The following is a 19,205-nucleotide window of genomic DNA, read 5'->3' on the forward strand; positions in this document are numbered from 1 at the left end:
GTTTCGCTCTCTATTACAGCTGTGTCCTTCTGCAAGCCACCCACGCTGCATTTCATTTTAGGCTGTCCACCTTTTTTCTCGCTCGTTCCCTTTGTCGCGGCTGCCAACCGGTTGGATTTTACTGCCCATTCCGATAGCACTCTCCAAATCTTCTGCTTCCTCCAATGATTGCCTGTCGCCAGGGATTCTCACCCGTACTGCGTGGTCTGCCTGGGCCTCAAACACACGGAGAAAGCTCTGGAATTCCCCGAAAATTGTAGCCACTGCCTGGCGCTTCCCAACAAGCTCTGTCACCTCAGGCATAAGGTGGCCACTACTCAAAGTGAGGATTTCGAACAGTTAGACTCTGAAGGGGGAAACGGCGACAATGTCGCGCACCCGGGGGACTCCTGCGGAGCGCCAGCGTTGAATTGGCCTGACCAAGTCGAATCCGACTTCCTTGAGGACATCTTAACGGATGAACCCTCATTTGTAAACGAGCTGCCAGGTTTCGGGGACGAGGATGACGCAGGCCTTCTCGAAGGCTTTGGTGATGAGGAGGCTATCCCGCCTTCCGTAGTGCCTCAGGCTCACGCGCCTGCTGCTCTACCCCAATCCGCCCTCATTGAATATTGTGAGCGAGCGGCCGCTCGCCTCAATGTTGAATGGCCGGCATTACAAAGTGCCACCGACCAGGAGAGGGACATCTACGATGGGAAGCTCCTGGGACTGCTTCCCGGCCCAAGGAAGCAGCTTCTCCCTGTCCTTCCCGCTTGTGCCAAGCACATGAGTTCATAAATTGGAAAGACTCACTTCAAACATGGTCTCGCGGGTCTCGAGGTGAAGGACATGATGGCCCTCGGCATGGGTGACCCCCCTGCCATCGAGCCTTCCATCGCCAGACACCTCAACCCTTCTCAATATGGGCTGCTCGCCCCTCCCAAGCTTGTTCTCCCTAGCAAATGAACCAGTTTTCTGCGTCCATCCATCAGGCTTCCTACAAAGCCTCTGCGTTAGCAGTCAGAGCCTTGAACGTCTCCTCTCTGCTCTCGGCTTACCAGGCCGAGCTTCTCAAGGACATGGGTCAGGAGCTGGAGAAAGGGTCTGCCCCGCCCTCGCTCTGGAAGGAGATCGTTATGGTCAACGATCTCGTTCTCCGTAATGCCCGCCAGGCCGTCCAAGCCAGTGGGCGGTCAATGGCTCTTTATGTCGTCGGTGATAGCGAGAAGTGGCACGTCGCGTGAGCACCAGTGGAGGCCAGTCAAGCCCTCTTCGGCCCTGCCGTTGCCCTTATGCAGCAGCGCTGTGACGACAAAAAGAAAGAGGACAAGGCTTTTAAGTTATGTCTTCCCCGGAAATCAGCGCCACGCCAGGTTCCCCCTCCACGGCCATCTAACCCGCCTGCAGCGGGTCGCAATTTCCAGGGTCCCGTCAGAGCCAAACCTCGTGGGAAACCGCCAGCACAGCACGGTAAACCCCCGCCTGCAAAACCGTGGGGGAAAACATCCTTTGCCGCGGCCGCGGCTAAGAAACCCCTTTATTCCACTACCTCTGATCACAAACGCAAGCAGCCGGCCTGATGCACGGCCACGGGGGGCTTTGAGTCTGTGTTTGTGGGCGGAAAGCCCACCGGACGCCTGTTCTGCCCTTCATATTCCCCCGTTAAAGAAACAGAGGGTCTCTGTTGGCGAGGTCAGCCCCCCCTTACTAATGGGTGCCCACCCTGTGTTCAAAGTGGTTTCACAGTTCCCAGTGTTGCCCAGTGTGTGACCCCTGTCCATCACACGTCAGGGGATTTTCCTGCTTAAAAAGGAAAAACATTGAGGAAGTTTGCACAAGCAGTGTCATCACATAGCTCCCTACACATACATGTCACAAGTTCAGTAAAGGCTTCGGCCCCGGTGTTCCCCAACACACACAAAATAAAAACTTCTAAATATGTAACGAAATGAATTTGTTAATAAGAGAGAACCTCTCTATGCAGAGAGAGAACATCTCCCTGCAGAGAGGGAAAATCTCTCTGAACCCCTGCATGTCACCTCTAGTTCGTCCACTAGGTGGCACCATTGCATCACATATGAACCAGCTGGGCACTCACGAAGCCATCGCCTCACCGGCTCGGGTGGGGACACTCGCGAGTTACGAGTCAGCTTGGAAGACTGTTTCTGCTCCCGAATGGGTGACACGTACAATAATGCAGGTCTACTAGTCTCAGCCTCAGACATCACGCCCACGGACCGTTGGCTGAACGTCTGATGCATACGGCACACAAAAGTGGAAACACTTCAGGAGTTTCGAAGTCATCATCGGATTGGTTGAATTATATAGGATTTCCGGGAGACGTGTGTCGCGTTCTTTTTAACGTTCCACCTGGAAACAAAGATGCCGTGACGCCAAACCCCCTCACGAAAAAAGAAAGTCGTTGTGTTTATAACTGTGACAATGAGCGCTTATCATGATCAACTAAACGCTGGGTTTTCAAAAGTATGTGAAATATTTAAAGTTCATGGCACAGAATCTTTAAAATGCGTCCGAGTTTTACACACCGGTCTGTTATTGTGGCGACATTTCCACGCCCCGAAACATGACGCTGAACGAAACGAACTGTGATTGGTTGTTTGACATGTTGGTCAAATGGCCTCATGGGCGGGCCTTGGCCAATGAAAGCTGCCATGGATTCCAGACTTTCAGCCGTCAGTCTGAAGGTCTGGCTACGCGAGACTACAGGTCTACAGTTCGTTATAAAACCCCCCCATTTCAACGGCGTTCTCTCTTCACATATGGAGGAGAGCGCCGCTCACATTCTGAAAGAGGACATCTCTTCCCTTCTAAACAAGGGAGCGATTTAGGTGGTACCCCCCAATCTGATAAATCTGGGATTTTATTCTCGTTATTTCCTGGTTCCAAAGTAGGACGTCTCTCTCCGCCCCATTTTGGACCTCCGAGTGTTAAACAAACACTTAAGGAAATACAATTTCAGAATGTTAACCCATGGCACTCTGGCCCGCGCCATAAAACGGAACGACTGGTTCACATCGGTCGATCTAAAAGATGATTTTTTCCACATAAGCATTTATCCGCCACACAGGAAGTTTTTTCGTTTCGCCTATCAAGGCACATGTTACGAATTCGCAGTTCTCCCATTTGGGCTCGCTCTCAGCCCAAGGACGTTCTGTCTGTGTGCGGAGGTGGGTTTAGCTTCCCTGAGATTGTCAGGTCTGCGGATTTTGACATACATAGACGATTGGCTTATAATAGCCAAATCAAAGGAGAAAGTGCTGCAGGACACCTGTCGTGGGCTCATGCACATCACATCTCTCGGGTTCAGGGTGAATGTAAACAAAAGCAATTTTATACCCAGTCAGAGTGTGATTTTTCTGGGCTTGGAGCTGTACTCAGTCTCCATGCGAGCGTGTCTCTCGCAAGAGCGCATTCTCTCTCTAATGAACTGTGTGTTGCAGTTCAGGGAAGGAGCGAAAGTGCAATATTGCACATGTCTCAGACTGCAGGGTCTTATGGCTTCATCTATCCAGGTTTTGCCTCTGGGACTAGAGAATGAGAGCGTTCATGAATTGGTTTTTTTTCCTCCTCATCTCAGCCCATAACGTGATCTCTGCCGCTCTCTGTAACAGTGAAACGTGCCTGTACAGCAGCTCTGCGCCACTGGAGGAGTGCGGACTTTTATGCACAGGGAACCCCTTTGGGGACGGGTGATGTTGCGGAAAGTCGTGATGACAGATGCGTCCATAACAGGCTGGGGTGCCACCCAGGAGGGCAGAACGGTGAACGGTTTGTGGCAGAGCAGACTGCGTTCAGCACATAAATTATTTAGAGCTTTTGACCATATGGAAAGCTCTGAATTATTTTCTGCCTCGCCTGCAGGGACACCATGTGCTCGTACGCTGCGACAATACCACAGCAGTGGCATATATCAATTGCCATGATTGTTTTGCGCTCGTTGAAACTTCACGCTCTAGCTCACAATCATTTAGTGTGGAGCAGGCGGTTTTTCCTGTCATTACACGCGACTCATGTTCCAGGCATTCTAAACAGAGGCACGGACCTTCTATCGAGGGGGAACCCACTCTACGGAGATTGGCACCTCCACCCTCAGATAGTGGTCTTGATATGGATGAGATTTGGACAGGCAACCGTAGATCTATTCGCCTCGTGCGAAAACAGCCATTGTCCCATGTTCTTCTCGCTAAAGAACGTGGACGCGCCCCTCGGGGTAGACGCACTGGCCCACCCTTGGCCCAAAGTCCTGCTGTATGCTTTTCCTCCCCTGTGCCTGATAATCCCCACACTGGCCAGGGTGAGAGAGAAGGGCCTATCTCTCATTCTGATAGCACCCAGGTGGCCCAAAGCACCGTGGCTGGCTGAGATAATCCCTCTGTTATATGCCCAGCCGTGGCGCCTCCCCATCCGCACAGACCTATTGTCTCAAGCGAATGGGGAGATTTATCACCCACACCCGGACAGGGTGGCTCTCTGGGCCTGGCCCGTGAGAGGAGAAACTTAAACGCACTAGGGCTTACCCCGCGAGTGGTTGCTACTATACAGAATGCCAGGGCCTTTTCTACACAGTCCTTATATGATTGTAAGTGGCAAGTATTTGAAGGGTGGTGCGATGGGTGTGGTCTCACATCATATCAGTGTTCAGTTCCTGATATTTTGTGTTTCTTACAAGACCTTATGGATAAAGGCAAGTCTTTTTCCACTATTAAGGTCTACCTGGCGGGTATTTCTGCCTGTCATGTGGGCTTTGGGGGCTCAACGGTCGGGCAGCATCCTCTAATCCGCAGATTTATGAAGGGTGCTCGTCGTTCTTTGCCAATCATCAGGATAACTGTTCCTGAATGGGACCTCTCCATGGTGCTGGAGGCTCTGTCTCAATATCCTTTTGAGCCCCTGGGAAGTATTTCCCTGAAGCTGCTGTCCTTCAAGACGGCTTTGCTCTTGGCCTTGGCGTCAGCAAAACGTGTCAGTGAGCTACATGCACTCTCGGTTCATTCCTCGTGCATTACATTCTCTCTTAGTGGAGATAAGGTTTTTCTTAAGCCTAACCTGGCTTTTATGCCTAAGTGCTTCCCTACGTTCACATTGGAGGTGTTGGAGCTATCTGCTTTTCACCCTCCACCTTTTTCCTCCATGGAGGATCAGAGGCTGAATGGTCTGTGTTCTGTTCGTGCATTACAGACACATATAACCAGGACCAGTGCTTTCCAGAAGAGCGACCAACTCTTTATTTCATGGGCGCACCCTCACAAGGGGAGTCCCATATCTAAGCAATGCCTCTCACATTGGCTTGTTGAAGCTATAGCTTTGGCATACGAATCGAATGGAGTGCAGGCCCCAGGAAACATTAGAGCTCATTCCACGAGGGGCTTAGCCGCCTCTTGGGCCTTGTTCAGGGGAGTGTCACTGCAGGACATCTGCTCTACTGCTAGCTGGGCTTCTCCCCATACGTTTGTGTGTTACTACCGACTGGATGTCACCAAATCCTCAGTAGCACATTCAGTTTTAGGGATGGGGTCTTCTTAGCCCCTCCTTGTTATCTTCCCTTCTCCCTTTCTATTTTCATATTGTAATAATGGAAAGGGGTGAGTGGGCCAGCAGGCCACGCACATTCATGTCACCAAGCATGCGTTTGCATTCCTGCCTGGGTGTTTTTATTTGTGTTGCTGGGTTTATTTACATGTGTGTGCCTCATACTTGTTTCATGTCTTGCATGCGCACAGCAGTTATGTGTGTGTCAGGGTTGCCAGGTGCATGATTATGGGACGTGTCAGGCACCGCCTCCTTGGGGCGACCGTCCTTCTCTGGCTTACAGAACCTCACTGTGAGTGTATTGGGCAATCGGGGAGCTGTCCATGTTTCTCCCATAGGTGGATCTCGAACACGAGATGATGAAAGAGAACAATAGGTTACTGTCGTAAACCCGGTTCTCTGAAACATCGAGTGGAGAGATCCACCAGCTGTGCCCCACTTACTGCACGAGAAGCGAATATACTTACTGGAGAATAGCAACGCGTGCAGGCCTTATATGCTCTCAGGTAAGTGGGTGGGGCTGCACGTTTTTGTCTGTCTAGCCAAACTTGGTGCAATTGGATGCTTCTGCAGAGGTCAGGTACGGATGCCCTTCCCATAGCTGGATCTCTCCACTCGATGTTTCCGAGAACCGGGGGTTACGACAGTAACCTATTGTTTTGAGCTGGGCCAACAAGCAACAACCTAGCAACCACCGAGAATATCATAGGAACCATGTACTACACCCTGTAAATTAGCTTCAACACCCAGCATCAAAGTTTGGCTGTTAAATCTGTAAATGGTTTAAATTTGGCCTATTGGTTGGTTAAAATTAGTTTCTTTATCCTGTTCTAAAATAGCAAGTGAAGGGCATTTTGGATTGTTGTCCTTCTCATTTAAAAACCTTAGGATGGTATTGATTTGATAATTGTTTTGTTTGCAGATTAACAGTGCTCAGGTCCAGGACACAGGCAGGTACACGTGTGAAGCAACCAATGTTGCAGGAAAAACTGAGAAGCACTATAACCTGAACGTGTGGGGTGAGTGCTTGAAAATATACTTGAATATAAACTCTGAACTTGAGTCAAGTGTAATGTAAACTTCTTTTCTTTCTCTCTCTGTTATTTGTTTTCCCCCAGTTCCTCCCAGTATCCGTGGATCTGATGAGGTGTCTCCTCTGACTGTGATTGAGGGCGGTCTCATCACGCTTGTGTGTGAGTCCAGTGGGATTCCTCCTCCCAGTCTCACCTGGAAGAAAGATGGTAAGACTTTTCATCCTCACCATCCTCCTCGTCACTATCCTCATCATATCTATTGTCATTTGCAAACTCATACTCCATGATCCTTAAGGTATTTGAACAAACTCTTAACCTTAAGTTTATCATTATTTTGTGTGTGTCTCAGAATCAGAGCTAAAGGGAGACTCTCGTGTGCGTGTTCTCTCTGGTGGGCGTCAGCTGCAGATTTCCAGTGTTGAGAAGGCAGATGCTTCCTCTTACACCTGTCTGGCCTCCAGTACAGCTGGCAGTGCAATGAAAGAGTACAATCTGCAAGTTTATGGTACATTTTTTTCTCTCACATTATTCATTACAGGCACTCAAACTAGAACTGGACGATAAATAGATATCGTTATGGAAAAGTAAATCCACAAAATCAATATTACAATTTTGAGTAATTTTAGATATACACAATCTGCATATTCTGCATGTGTCTGTATGAATTAGGGGCACAATTTCATCTACTATACATATATAAGCACTCATAAGGCTTTTGGGATTTTCAGTTTCTGCTGTCTCACAATATAAAAGACAAACCACATAGACTTCACAGGCATTTTACATTTTTCTTTACTCCAAACAGTTCGTCCCTCCATCAGCTCCTCAGTTCAGAATGAGGAGACAGTGACGCGAGGTGGAGATATGACTCTGCAGTGTGAGGCAGACGGGGTCCCCAGACCTGCCATTTCATGGATGAAAGATGGTAGACCCCTGAGCACCGGCCGCAGGGCTCAAATACTTAACGAGGGCAGACTTTTACGCATCCAGGATGCTCAAGTGGCCGACACCGGTCGATACACCTGTATTGCTGTCAATGTGGCAGGACAAGCTGACAGGAAATATGATGTCAGTGTTCACGGTGAGAAAAACAGTCAAAGTTTGTATAGTTTTTCTGAGCCAACAGTATCATCAAATAGAGTTTTTCTAAAAACTCTTCTCAATTTCCACTGGCCTTCTTAATTACTAACTTTTTAGTGATTCATGCCTATTATTTTATCATTTTAATTATTTTTGATTAATTAATTTTAATTTATTTTTTAATGTTACATCAATTCTTTTATAACTATTGTTCAAAATACTATAGGGGTGTAATGGTACACAAATATGACGGTTCGGTACGTACCTTGGTTTTGATATCACGGTTAAGTATGGTTTTGGTACAGCAGGAGGAAAAACCTAAACATAAAATTGCTTCTTTTTTATTAAACAGTGGTTTACTGAACAAATAGCTCTTTCTTTAAATAAAGAGAATTATAATTAAAATTTTCCTAGGGATAAAAATCTACCTCAGCTTCTGCTCTAAACTATAGAGAGCCCTTTTACATTTCTACAAGGTTACAATTAACAGCAGAGCCCAAACTTAAATTCAATTACTATTTATTTTTAAATATAATAACACTCAACTTAAAATTGTATGCAAACATGTAATTGCACATACAGTTTTTTTAAATTCACTTTTAAATTATAACATTTCTATTTGTTGTTGAAATATATTCATTTGCATAGTGACTGTCATAACTTGTTTCATATCCGTCCTTCGGATGAGACATTAAACCGAGGTCCTGACTCTCTGTGGTCATTAAAAATCCCAGGATGTCCTTCGAAAAAGACTAGGGGTGTAACCCCGGCATCCTGGCCAAATTTGCCCATTGGCCTCTGTCCATCATCATGGCCTTCTAATCATCCCCATACACTGATTGGCTTCATCACTGTCTCCTCTCCACCAATAAGCTAGTGTGTGGTTGGCATTCTGGCGCAATATGGCTGCCGTCGCATCATCCAGGTGGATGCTGCACACTGGTGGTGGATGAGGAGATTCCCCCCTTCTATGTAAAGCGCTTTGAGTACCATTAGTAGTAGTATTATTAATTTTAATTATTATTATAACAGATTTATTTAAACATACATTAAATAATTAAGACATCACTAACAGGTAAAGTAAAATAAAATGAGTATGTAATCTAATATTTCGCGAAATGCTTTTCTCTAGACTTCATTTCTCTAGCAAACAAATGATCTGTGGACACTGATGACTTGCCTGAGGTAAATGAAATGCTACATTACATTTTGTTTACAAGCTGTTTTATTGCTGTCTTTCTGCAGTTGAAACACTGATTGAGCGATTACATGAGGCATGGGATGTTCATTCATGTTTATTTCACATTAAAATTAATAGTAAAGAGGAAGCAATGATGGCGCTCAGTGCTGCCATTTGAACTGAGGTGTTTATACAGCAGTCTGTCACGCCACATCAAAAGAGCATCAAAAAAGCATTTATTGTTTGAATTTCCAGAAAAAATGGACGTAATTTTAAAGATGAGACTTTGTTTCTCATCAAAAGTAACAATATATAAAACTGGAAGTTTCCAATGAAGTTCCACTCATGCAGTGGTTAAAACTATGCTGTATTTGTTCAGTGCACATGCAAACCAAACCTGAGAGACCTGTACCAAATATTTTCGGTACGAATATGTGTACCGTTACACTCCTATAATACTAGCAAAATTCACTCTTCAGATCACTATTCAAGTAATACTGCTTATTCAGTATGTATAGTGATTTTTTTTTGTCTTTCACATACATTCACATTTAATGTGTATCATCTCTTCAGTTCCTCCCACCATCCTCGGACAAACACAGGTGCCTGAGAATGTGAGTGTCGTTGTGAAGAACCCAGTTGTTCTCACTTGCGAAGCTTCTGGAATGCCACCACCATCCATCACCTGGCTCAAAGACGGCCAGCCGATCAGCACGTCTAGCTCTGTTTGGGTCATCTCAGGTATCAACTTATTCTTCAATGAAGGCATTTGTCTTGATCCAAAATGTATATACCACTCAGTCTAGGTAAAGAGCCCAGTACCAGTTAAAGGATTAGGTTAACCAGGTGTAATAACTCAAGTTGGTGCAACAAGATAGCTTCAGTAAGCAGCCAAACGCCACAGATCAGTGCTTAACTGAAAAGAAAAAACAGCTAGACAGATGTTCTTGTATTTGAACATGCAAAGACTCTCCATTAAGGGCTTCCAGTGTAAGCAGAGACTGATCCTCTGCCAGCAGCAAGTATGAGGTACATCCATCATTGTAACCTCAGACATTGTAAACCACCGGAGGTTACCTGAGCAAAATGAACCACATTGTAAATGAATCTGTGCTGAGCTATTTTAAGACTGTCCATCTGCATGCCACAGTCAAGACATGAAGCTGGACAGAAAACAGGACCAAAATATGTAGGATAGGCACATTATTGATCACATATTCCCAAGTGTTGCTAGTCTTATTGCCTATATAGAAAAGCTCATCCACAGATACTATATATCATTTCTGGCTGACCACAAACTCTTTTCCTCATTATAAGAAAATGAGACACCAGGGAAGAAAAGAGAGATGCGTATTTGTTCAGGTGATCAGCTTAGCTCTCTCCTAGGGAGTGATAATTACTTGTTTAAAGAGTGAAAATGGGAGGTTTGACTTGTGTTGATGGGTTAAGCTCTGTTTGAACAGCTGTTAACTTGAGGTCTCTCGTTTCATACCAAACAATAGGGACATTTTTGAAGCCTTTTTTTTTCTGAGACAAATTGAAACACTGAGCTTGCTCACTCATTCGTTTTGCAGATGCATCTCTCCTCTAAAAGTAAATCTCACACTCTTGATTTATAGCTGATTAAATAATTCTCTAAGAGAAGTATATGCGGCCTAGCCTTTTAACTTAAGTGTGCAGAAATCATTCCCTCATTCAGCCACCTGCGAGTCTGATATATGTCTGTAATTGTCTCAGGTGGACGAGGCCTGCGTTTGATGCATGCCGCAAGTGAGGATGCTGGGAGATACACCTGCATCGTGTCCAACTCTGCAGGAGAGGAGCGAAAGAATTTTGACCTAAACGTCCTGGGTAACGCAGCACTATACATGGGACAGTTTCGAAAATTGAGTTATTTTGTGTTCATGAATGAACACAGCTTTTATGAATTTCAAAGCCTAATTACAGTTGCCATAAATAAACATATTGATATTACTAATAGTGTGTCACTTAATATTATCTTAAATCTCACTTCATCTTTATTCTGTCAACCTCAGTGCCACCTAGCATTGTAAATGAAGGCACAGTAGAGGATGTGAAAGTGAAGGAGAGACAGAGCATCATTTTGGCCTGTGAGGTCACTGGTAAGTGACACAAACCACAAGATTACTTTGCTTATCTAGATTTTGTGTTGATTTCTTTCCTCTTGATAACCAATTTTTTGGGTGGTCTAGGTAATCCAGTGCCGGAGATTACATGGTTGAAGGATGGGCAAGCGCTGACTAGTGACTCAAGGCTGCAGGTGATGTCAAATGGGCGTTTCCTGCAGATCAGTGGATCACAGGTTGCCGACACAGGCAGGTATAGCTGCATGGCCTCTAACAGAGCTGGAGACAGGAGCAGACACTTTAACCTCAATGTGTTAGGTATGTTTGGGCAGGAGGTATTACAATGTCTTTTTGTGGGCTCTTGTGTGTGGACTTATTTATGTTTCTGTCACCAGTTTCTCCCACCATTGCTGGTGCTGGTCCAGAAGGTTCAGCTGAAGAGGTTACTGTGACACTGAATAGTCCTACCTCTCTTGTTTGCGAAGCCCAGTCGTACCCCCCTGCCATCATCACCTGGCTCAAAGACGGCACAACCTTTGAATCCAGGCGCAACGTCAGGGTACTTCCAGGTCAGATCTCAACCCTTAAATTGAACTTTGGCAAAATAAATAGTTAATTCTAAATAAATAAATTTACAGCTTAACTATGTGTCTTGTGACAGGGGGTCGCACTTTACAGATCTTGAATGCTAAGGAAGAGGATGCTGGGAGATACACATGTGTGGCGACTAATGAGGCTGGAGAGACACTCAAAAACTATGAGGTCAAAGTTTTCAGTACGTATGAGAGCTGATCTACATTGCAACCTTTTTTGCGTAGAGCAATATAACACTTTTTGTGTGTCAGTTATCTGTAACCTATTTATATATGTTCCTTTCCTGCAGTCCCTCCAGTTATCAATAAAAATGACATCCCAGGAGAGAGTCTGTCTCCTAAAGAGGTGAAAATAAAAGTTAACAACACCCTTACACTGGAGTGTGAGGCTCAGGCTATTCCAGCACCTACGCTGATGTGGTACAAGGACGGCCAGGTGAAAAACATGTACAGTATATCAAAAAACCATGCTGTTTTTAACTCTTATGGGAATATTGAGTTTTCACTATACTCTGTTTCTCTCTCTCTCTGCAGATCTTGAAAGCAGACGGTCACCTCACTATCACAGCGAATGGTCGTATCGTTCAGATTAAACACACTCAGGTGTCCGATACAGGTCGTTACACCTGTGTAGCCACCAACATCGCTGGAGAGGATGAGAAGGACTTTGATGTAAATATACAAGGTGAACCGGGTTTTACAAGTTCAGAATGCAGAATTAAATAGTCTACATACACACTACCATCCAAATACATTTATATATACACTCTCCCATTCAAAAGTGTGGGGCCATTTTTATAAGAAGTGTAGGTATGTACAATAAGACAAAAAAAGTTGTGAAGCACCAATTTTAAGGAGCATGTCTCCCCCTAGTGGCTGCTTTATATATATATATTATCGTCTGGATCTAATTTTCAGCTTGTTTTAAACCTTTTATCTGTGGATTTTGTACTGTAATCTTCAGGCTTTATCCCTGTCTATAACAGTAAAATCCTGTCTTTGTCTCAGTGCCCCCTAGTTTCCGAGGCTTTGGAGACTCTGACACTGGTAATAATGGAGACGTGAAGGATGTGATACTAAATAATCCCATCTCCCTATACTGTGAGACCAATGCCGTCCCCCCTCCCGTTCTCACCTGGTACAAAGATGGACACCTGCTGACCTCTAATGATAAAGTACTCATCCTGCCTGGTGAGTGGCTAAATAGCAACATTTTGATTATATAGCATGGCAAAATAGTTTGTTTAATATATTGATGCATTGATACTATATGTTGCATATGAGTGTATAAGAATTTAATATGTTTTTGTGCTGTTTTTCTTAAACAGGCGGAAGAGTCCTCCAGATCCCTCGAGCCCAAGCAGAGGATTCTGGCAGATACACTTGTGTGGCTGTGAATGAGGCTGGAGAAGACTCAATCCAGTATGACGTTAGAGTGTTGAGTGAGTTCAATATGATTATTAACCTTTCTTTCTTAAATGCTAAACATTACAACAGCAACAACTAAAACTATTGTGCATGTTTACATATGTGTGTTTTTTTGTCTGTGTTCTTGGATTTTGTTAGTACCGCCCTCGATTCGTGGAGATGATGGTGACCTGCATGATGAGATCACAGTGCTGGTGAACAAGACCACATTACTGGAGTGTCAAGTGGATGGGAGTCCCACACCTAAAATCAGCTGGATCAAAGACAGTCAACCCCTTACCCCAGACAACACACACAGACTTCTGTCCAATGGCAGGACACTGCAGGTGAGAGAAAATCAACTGTGATGCAACAGTGACAGTTGCATCATCATTATTATATTTTTGCGCACGCACGTGTGTGTGTGTGTGTGTGTGTTTGTGTTATTAATACTAATATTTATGTATGTTAGGATTTTTTAATGGCTTTATTTTAGCATATATATTAATTGATATGTTTTTTGTGTGTGTTTGTGTTACAGATTTTAAATGCACAGGTGACAGATACAGGACGTTATGTGTGTGTGGCTCAAAACTTAGCTGGAACAGCAGAGAAGTCCTTCAACCTTCATGTGTATGGTGAGTCTATCTTTAAATAAAACCTGTGTCATGACTCTGTTCAGCAGTAAACTGCAGCCTAGTAGTTTACTTTTTATCTAATAATTGCTGATATCCTGTTTGTTGTCAGTTTCTCCCTCCATTGTGGGCATCAGAGAGGAGAATGTGACAGTGGTGGTGAATAACATCATATCTCTAAACTGTGAGGCCACTGGATTGCCGCCTCCCACCCTCAGCTGGTTCAAAGATAGGAAACCCATACAGGCCAACTCCAACGCACTCATAATGCCTGGTACACATGCAAACAAATATGCTTACTCACACATTATAGAAGGACTACATAGTGTAGCCTAAATAAATTAATTGCCACATAAATTGCCTTTCCTCTGCTCCACCTCTTACTCTCATTCTCTGTCTCTAGGTGGTCGTATTCTACAGATCCTGAAAGCAAAGATGTCTGACGGTGGGAAATACAGCTGTGTGGCCATCAACCAAGCTGGAGAAGCCCAGAAACTCATTTATCTTACAGTATATGGCAAGTAAAGCATGTTTCTGCAAAATTTTTCAAAGGTTAATAAAATACTTGTTGAAGTAAGGCATAGAAATTTTAATTTTAATATGACAAACTAAATATTTTAACATTTCTCAAAAGTCACTGATCTAAATTTCTGATGTACAATTTCCTAGTTCCCCCTAGTATCAAACACAGTAGTGGAGATCTTCCAGTGGTGTTAAATGTCCAGGTGGGCAAATCTGTTACTCTGGAGTGTGAATCTAATGCAGTGCCTCCTCCCATCATTACCTGGTACAAGAATGGACGTCCCATCACTGAGACTGCCAACCTGCGCATACTGGCTGATGGACAAATGCTGGAACTGAGAGAAACAGAGGTGAGTGTGAGAAAATTAGCAGGTGTTTGTTTTAGCTTGGTGGTGAGTTTTGTACTCTATGTGCAAGTGCCACTTATAATTACTTCAAAAAATAAAGATAAAAATATATGTTTTCAAAAAGTATAAATGCCTCTTTCTCTCTGTCAGGTGTCAGATACAGGCCAGTATGTCTGTAAGGCCTCAAATGTAGCAGGTCAAGTGGACAAGAACTTCCATCTCAGCATCCATGGTGAGAAACAAAACATTTATATTATAAATATTTCATATATTAATATAATAATAATTTTGTAACATTATACAAGTATTTACTGTTATTTTTGTAATTTTAATACATCCTTGCTGAATAAAAGAAAAAAAATCTTACTGACCCCAAACTTTTGAATGATATCACACTTTGGCATTATGATTTTGTTTAGCCCACTACTGTTTGTTAAGTCTCTCTGCAATCTGTGTGCAGTTCCCCCACGGCTGGACGGCCCAGCAGTGGAGCGTGTGGTGGAAACCATCAGTAATCCCGTCGCTTTCGCCTGTGATGCTACAGGGATCCCTCCTCCCTCGCTCACCTGGTTAAAGAATGGCAGAGTGATTGGTGAGATAGACAATCTACAGATTTCTTAAGCTTTACATTTCTTTTAAAGTTAACTTATGCATGTTTTTATTCTCTTTTTAGAGAATTCAGAGTCTCTGGAGATGCATATCCTGTCCGGGGGCAGTAAGCTGCAGATTGCCCGCTCGCAGTTATCTGACAGTGGCACTTACACCTGTGTGGCATCCAATGTGGAGGGAAAGGCCCGCAAAAACTACCATCTTACAATACAAGGTACAAGAAATCATTATTAAATATTAAATATAGTAGTTGTTTTTTTTTTTTTACTAGACCAAATTACCATCTGTTTTGTGTGTGAGCCAGTCCCACCAAACATCATAGGATCTGAGTTACCTAGTGAGATGAGTGTTCTGCTGAACGATAGCATCCAGCTGGTTTGCCGTGCTGAAGGAAATCCAACCCCTGAGATCCAGTGGCTGAAGGATGGAAAGACACTTAGCAGAACTGCTCAGAAGAACATCAAGTGAGAGAAAATGTTTGTGTCATTATGCTATTAAACTAGCCAGTGTGTTCTCTGCATACTCATTTTCATAGTACTTTGGTATAATGAGACAATACAAGTCATAAGTCCATCTTAAGTCCATTTTTTTTTCTAGAATCAGCCCTGATGGCAGCACACTGACTGTGACAGCTGTCCACACATCCGACAGTGGAAAATACACTTGTGTGGCCACCAATCAGGCCGGAGAGGAAGACCGTATATTCAACCTAAATGTCTATGGTGAGTTGTGTCCAACATTTTTCATTACACAACTATAGTCTTCCCAGACATTTGATAGCTGCATGTTTTGTTCCCAGTTCCTCCTCTGATCAAGGGGAATGGGCCTGCTGCCAAGGAACTGACCGCGGTGCTGGACAGCTCAATAAATATAGAGTGTGTAGCTAGTGGTTCTCCGCCTCCGCAGCTCAACTGGCTGAAGAACGGTCTGCCGCTTCCAGTGTCGTCTCAGATACGACTGCTGTCTGCCGGCCAAGTCCTCCGGTAAGAGATCCGACAGGTTTTAAACATGATGATCCCAGGGTGGGAAATTAATTTTTTCCCCCTCAGTCACACCTTGCTCAAATTTCTTAAATTTGAGTTGAAGGCTTACATTTTATAAGCCATTTTTATTTCAAACATATAAAGTTTTTCACTACAAATGTGCAATTTAACCAATGTTATTTTAGTATTATTTATTTAGTTTAATTAACCTATATTTTTAGATTTTCAGTTCTAATTGTAATTTTAGTTGTTTTAGTCATTTGTTATGTGCTTTTCAGTATTTGTTATATGTTTATTTAGCTGTATTTTTATTGATTGATTTATTACTTTATTGGTTTTAGTCATTTTAGTACTTTAACTGAAACATAGTTATTTCAGTTAGTTGCCAAGGCAACATTTCTGTATTTTATTAATTAGTTTTTCACATAATGTCTGTATTTTATTTTATTTCAGTTTTATTTCAGTTAACGGACAATACTTGTAATAGTTTTAGTTACAATAACACCACTGAATTGCACACTTGCACAAAGTACTAAAACTGGTGTTAATATCCCACCTTGAATAAAGCTGGTGATTCATAAAACTAAATGCTTTTCATCTGATTTTAATTTTTGGTGTTAGCATTGCTCGTGCACAGGTTTCAGCTGGAGGTAGCTATACTTGTGTGGCCTCCAACAGAGCTGGAGTGGACAACAGACACTACAATTTACAGGTGTATGGTGAGTTAACAATAACCATTGTATTTCCAAAGATCAAATTTAGGTGCATTTACAGTGAAAATGTTCATTTAAATGACAAATCTGTCTGCTATTTCTAATATTTTACTGTTATGAAGTACTGAAGTCATTAATGAATTGTGCCATTTTTCTCAGTTCCTCCCAGTCTGGATGGAGCAGGTAGTACAGAAGAAGTAACAGTTGTGAGGGGAAACACAGCCTCTCTCATCTGCATTGCAGATGGGATGCCTAGTCCGACTATTACTTGGCTGAAGAATGGTGCAGCAATGCCTAAAGATGCTCACCTGTTGCTCCTCAACCAAAACAGCACCCTGCAGATTTTCCATGCAAGAGTCAACCACACCGGACGCTACACCTGTACTGCACATAATCAGGCTGGAGACGCAAGCCGCCACTTCAGCCTCAAAGTATTGGGTGAGAGAATGTGCAACAAAACAAAATGATTAGACTGACTCCTTTCACAGGCTCATTGACATCTATCCCTGTCTCTCAGACCCACCACAGATCAACGGCTCTGGTGTGCCTGCTGAGGTCTCTGTGGTTGTGAATCATGTCCTGGAGCTGGTTTGTGAGGCTGACGGCGTACCTTTACCCACACTGACCTGGCTGAAGGATGGGCGGCCGCTGCCTCAGACAGATAGTATACGGCTCCTCAGAGATGGAGAGGTGCTCAGAGTTGCTTCTGCTCAGGTAGGAACTAAAAATGTTGTGTCAAAATGGGCAGTAGCATTCCTGTTCCTGTCTTGTCTTAATTGTTGCTCAGTGTGGCACAAGTGTTACAAATTCCTTAATCACATTGTGCTTCTTGAACATGTTGTTTCCTATGTTTTACCTTCTTCTGCTGACTTGCATGTTTACAAACACATGTAGGTAGAGAACACTGGAAGATACACATGTTTGGCCACCAGCCCTGCTGGAGATGATGATAAAGAGTTTCTTGTCAGAGTACATGGTGGGTCTTAAAAGCAGTTAAAATGTTTTCCATTGTTTCAAACTAAAATGTCACCTCACATAATTTGCTTAACAACAATCTTTTCCAACAGTTCCACCCAACATTGCTGGTGACAGAGGTGTGCAAGATGTGTCTGTCCTGCAAAACAGACAGGTGACTCTTGAATGTAAATCCGATGCAGTTCCACCTCCAAGCCTTACCTGGCTTAAAGATGGAGCACCTCTGAAGGTATTCAATGAAAACAACATTCAATATTAAAGCCTGGAGAAAGTTACAACACTTCTGATGTGACAGATGAGGTTTGAATTTCAAATAGCAGAAATGAAAACCCCTCTATAATAAATTGCCTATATTCCAATATTGTGAAATATTACAATTTAAAATGTATATTTTCTGTGATAGCAAAGTTGATTATAAAGCAGTTATATGCTTTCATGCTAATTAGTTTTTGCAATGCTTTCTCCAGATGTCTCCAAGGGTACGTGTTTTGTCCAGCGGTCGTTACCTGCAGATCAACAATGCAGAGCTGGAAGATGGTGCCCAGTACACTTGCGTGGCCAGCAATGTTGCTGGAGAAACCAGACGCCACTTCAACCTTAGTGTCAATGGTGACCAGCAATTTCTACATATGTTAAGGCACCTGAGCAAGGAAAATATTGTGGGTTTATGTGTATGAGCATATGTATATGCTAAAATAAACATTTTCTTTGCAGTCCCTCCTACAATAAAGGATGGTCCTCAGTCTGTGTCAGTTCATGTCAATCAACCGGTGGTTCTGGAGTGTGTCGTGAATGGAGTACCCGCTCCGCGCATTACCTGGAGGAAGCATGGAGCCATCCTGGCAGGAAACAACCCCAGGTCAACACTCAGCAGCACAGATCACTTGAGAGCGTTTCACAGCTCCCAGTTTGTTCATGGCAAATAACAAACACCCTATACGTTTAGGTACAGGTTTGGTGAGGATGGTTCACTTCACATCCTCTCAGCACAGGTGACCGATACAGGACGCTACCTTTGCATGGCCACCAGCCAGGCAGGCACAGATCGTAAGAGAGTAGATCTGCAGGTTTATGGTGAGTCTTGAAATATATGCAGTGAACTCACTGAATCTTAAATATGTCTGTTGCTTTTCATGTACATTTACACATTAAAGGGGTCATATGATGTTGCTAAAAAGAACATTATTCTGTGTATTTGGTGTAATGCAATGTGTTTATGCGGTTTAAGGTTAAAAAAACACATTATTTTCCACATAATGTACATTATTGTTTCTCCTCTATGCCCCGCCTTTCTGAAACGCGTAGATTTTTACAAAGCTCATCGGTCTGAAAAGCGAGGTGTGCTCTGATTGGCCAGCCATACAGTGTGTTGTGATTGGCTGAATACCTCAAGCATGTGACGGAAATGTTACGCCCCTCACCATACTGTCGATGCCGTGTCCGGCCGGAGCGACGACTCAGCGACCAGCACGGATCAGCTCCAGGCATGACGAAGCGGATATCGTCCTCTT

The 19,205-nt window shown here is 43.7% G+C and overlaps 1 protein-coding gene across 1 annotated transcript in view; it reads left to right on the top strand.

The window, feature by feature from the left end:
• Positions 1-19,205, top strand: part of LOC107732365 (hemicentin-1-like) — a 96,770-nt gene that overhangs the window by 58,147 nt on the left and 19,418 nt on the right. The window contains exons 43-75 of the mRNA XM_016543661.1: positions 6,452-6,548; positions 6,648-6,770; positions 6,913-7,068; positions 7,369-7,644; positions 9,397-9,564; positions 10,561-10,674; positions 10,860-10,946; positions 11,037-11,228; positions 11,306-11,479; positions 11,572-11,685; positions 11,794-11,939; positions 12,038-12,188; positions 12,512-12,694; positions 12,832-12,945; positions 13,070-13,257; positions 13,452-13,548; positions 13,658-13,819; positions 13,949-14,062; positions 14,215-14,417; positions 14,565-14,646; positions 14,875-15,006; positions 15,088-15,237; positions 15,328-15,487; positions 15,621-15,745; positions 15,823-16,006; positions 16,628-16,725; positions 16,879-17,157; positions 17,237-17,433; positions 17,614-17,695; positions 17,787-17,923; positions 18,162-18,303; positions 18,409-18,553; positions 18,641-18,768. Of these exons, the coding sequence (XP_016399147.1) occupies positions 6,452-6,548; positions 6,648-6,770; positions 6,913-7,068; positions 7,369-7,644; positions 9,397-9,564; positions 10,561-10,674; positions 10,860-10,946; positions 11,037-11,228; positions 11,306-11,479; positions 11,572-11,685; positions 11,794-11,939; positions 12,038-12,188; positions 12,512-12,694; positions 12,832-12,945; positions 13,070-13,257; positions 13,452-13,548; positions 13,658-13,819; positions 13,949-14,062; positions 14,215-14,417; positions 14,565-14,646; positions 14,875-15,006; positions 15,088-15,237; positions 15,328-15,487; positions 15,621-15,745; positions 15,823-16,006; positions 16,628-16,725; positions 16,879-17,157; positions 17,237-17,433; positions 17,614-17,695; positions 17,787-17,923; positions 18,162-18,303; positions 18,409-18,553; positions 18,641-18,768 (4,900 nt within the window). The remainder of the gene's footprint in view (positions 1-6,451; positions 6,549-6,647; positions 6,771-6,912; positions 7,069-7,368; positions 7,645-9,396; positions 9,565-10,560; positions 10,675-10,859; positions 10,947-11,036; positions 11,229-11,305; positions 11,480-11,571; positions 11,686-11,793; positions 11,940-12,037; positions 12,189-12,511; positions 12,695-12,831; positions 12,946-13,069; positions 13,258-13,451; positions 13,549-13,657; positions 13,820-13,948; positions 14,063-14,214; positions 14,418-14,564; positions 14,647-14,874; positions 15,007-15,087; positions 15,238-15,327; positions 15,488-15,620; positions 15,746-15,822; positions 16,007-16,627; positions 16,726-16,878; positions 17,158-17,236; positions 17,434-17,613; positions 17,696-17,786; positions 17,924-18,161; positions 18,304-18,408; positions 18,554-18,640; positions 18,769-19,205) is intronic.

Source organism: Sinocyclocheilus rhinocerous, unplaced genomic scaffold (assembly GCF_001515625.1).
Source record: "Sinocyclocheilus rhinocerous isolate Xijiao unplaced genomic scaffold, SAMN03320098_v1.1 scaffold68, whole genome shotgun sequence".
NCBI classification, from domain to species: domain Eukaryota; kingdom Metazoa; phylum Chordata; class Actinopteri; order Cypriniformes; family Cyprinidae; genus Sinocyclocheilus; species Sinocyclocheilus rhinocerous.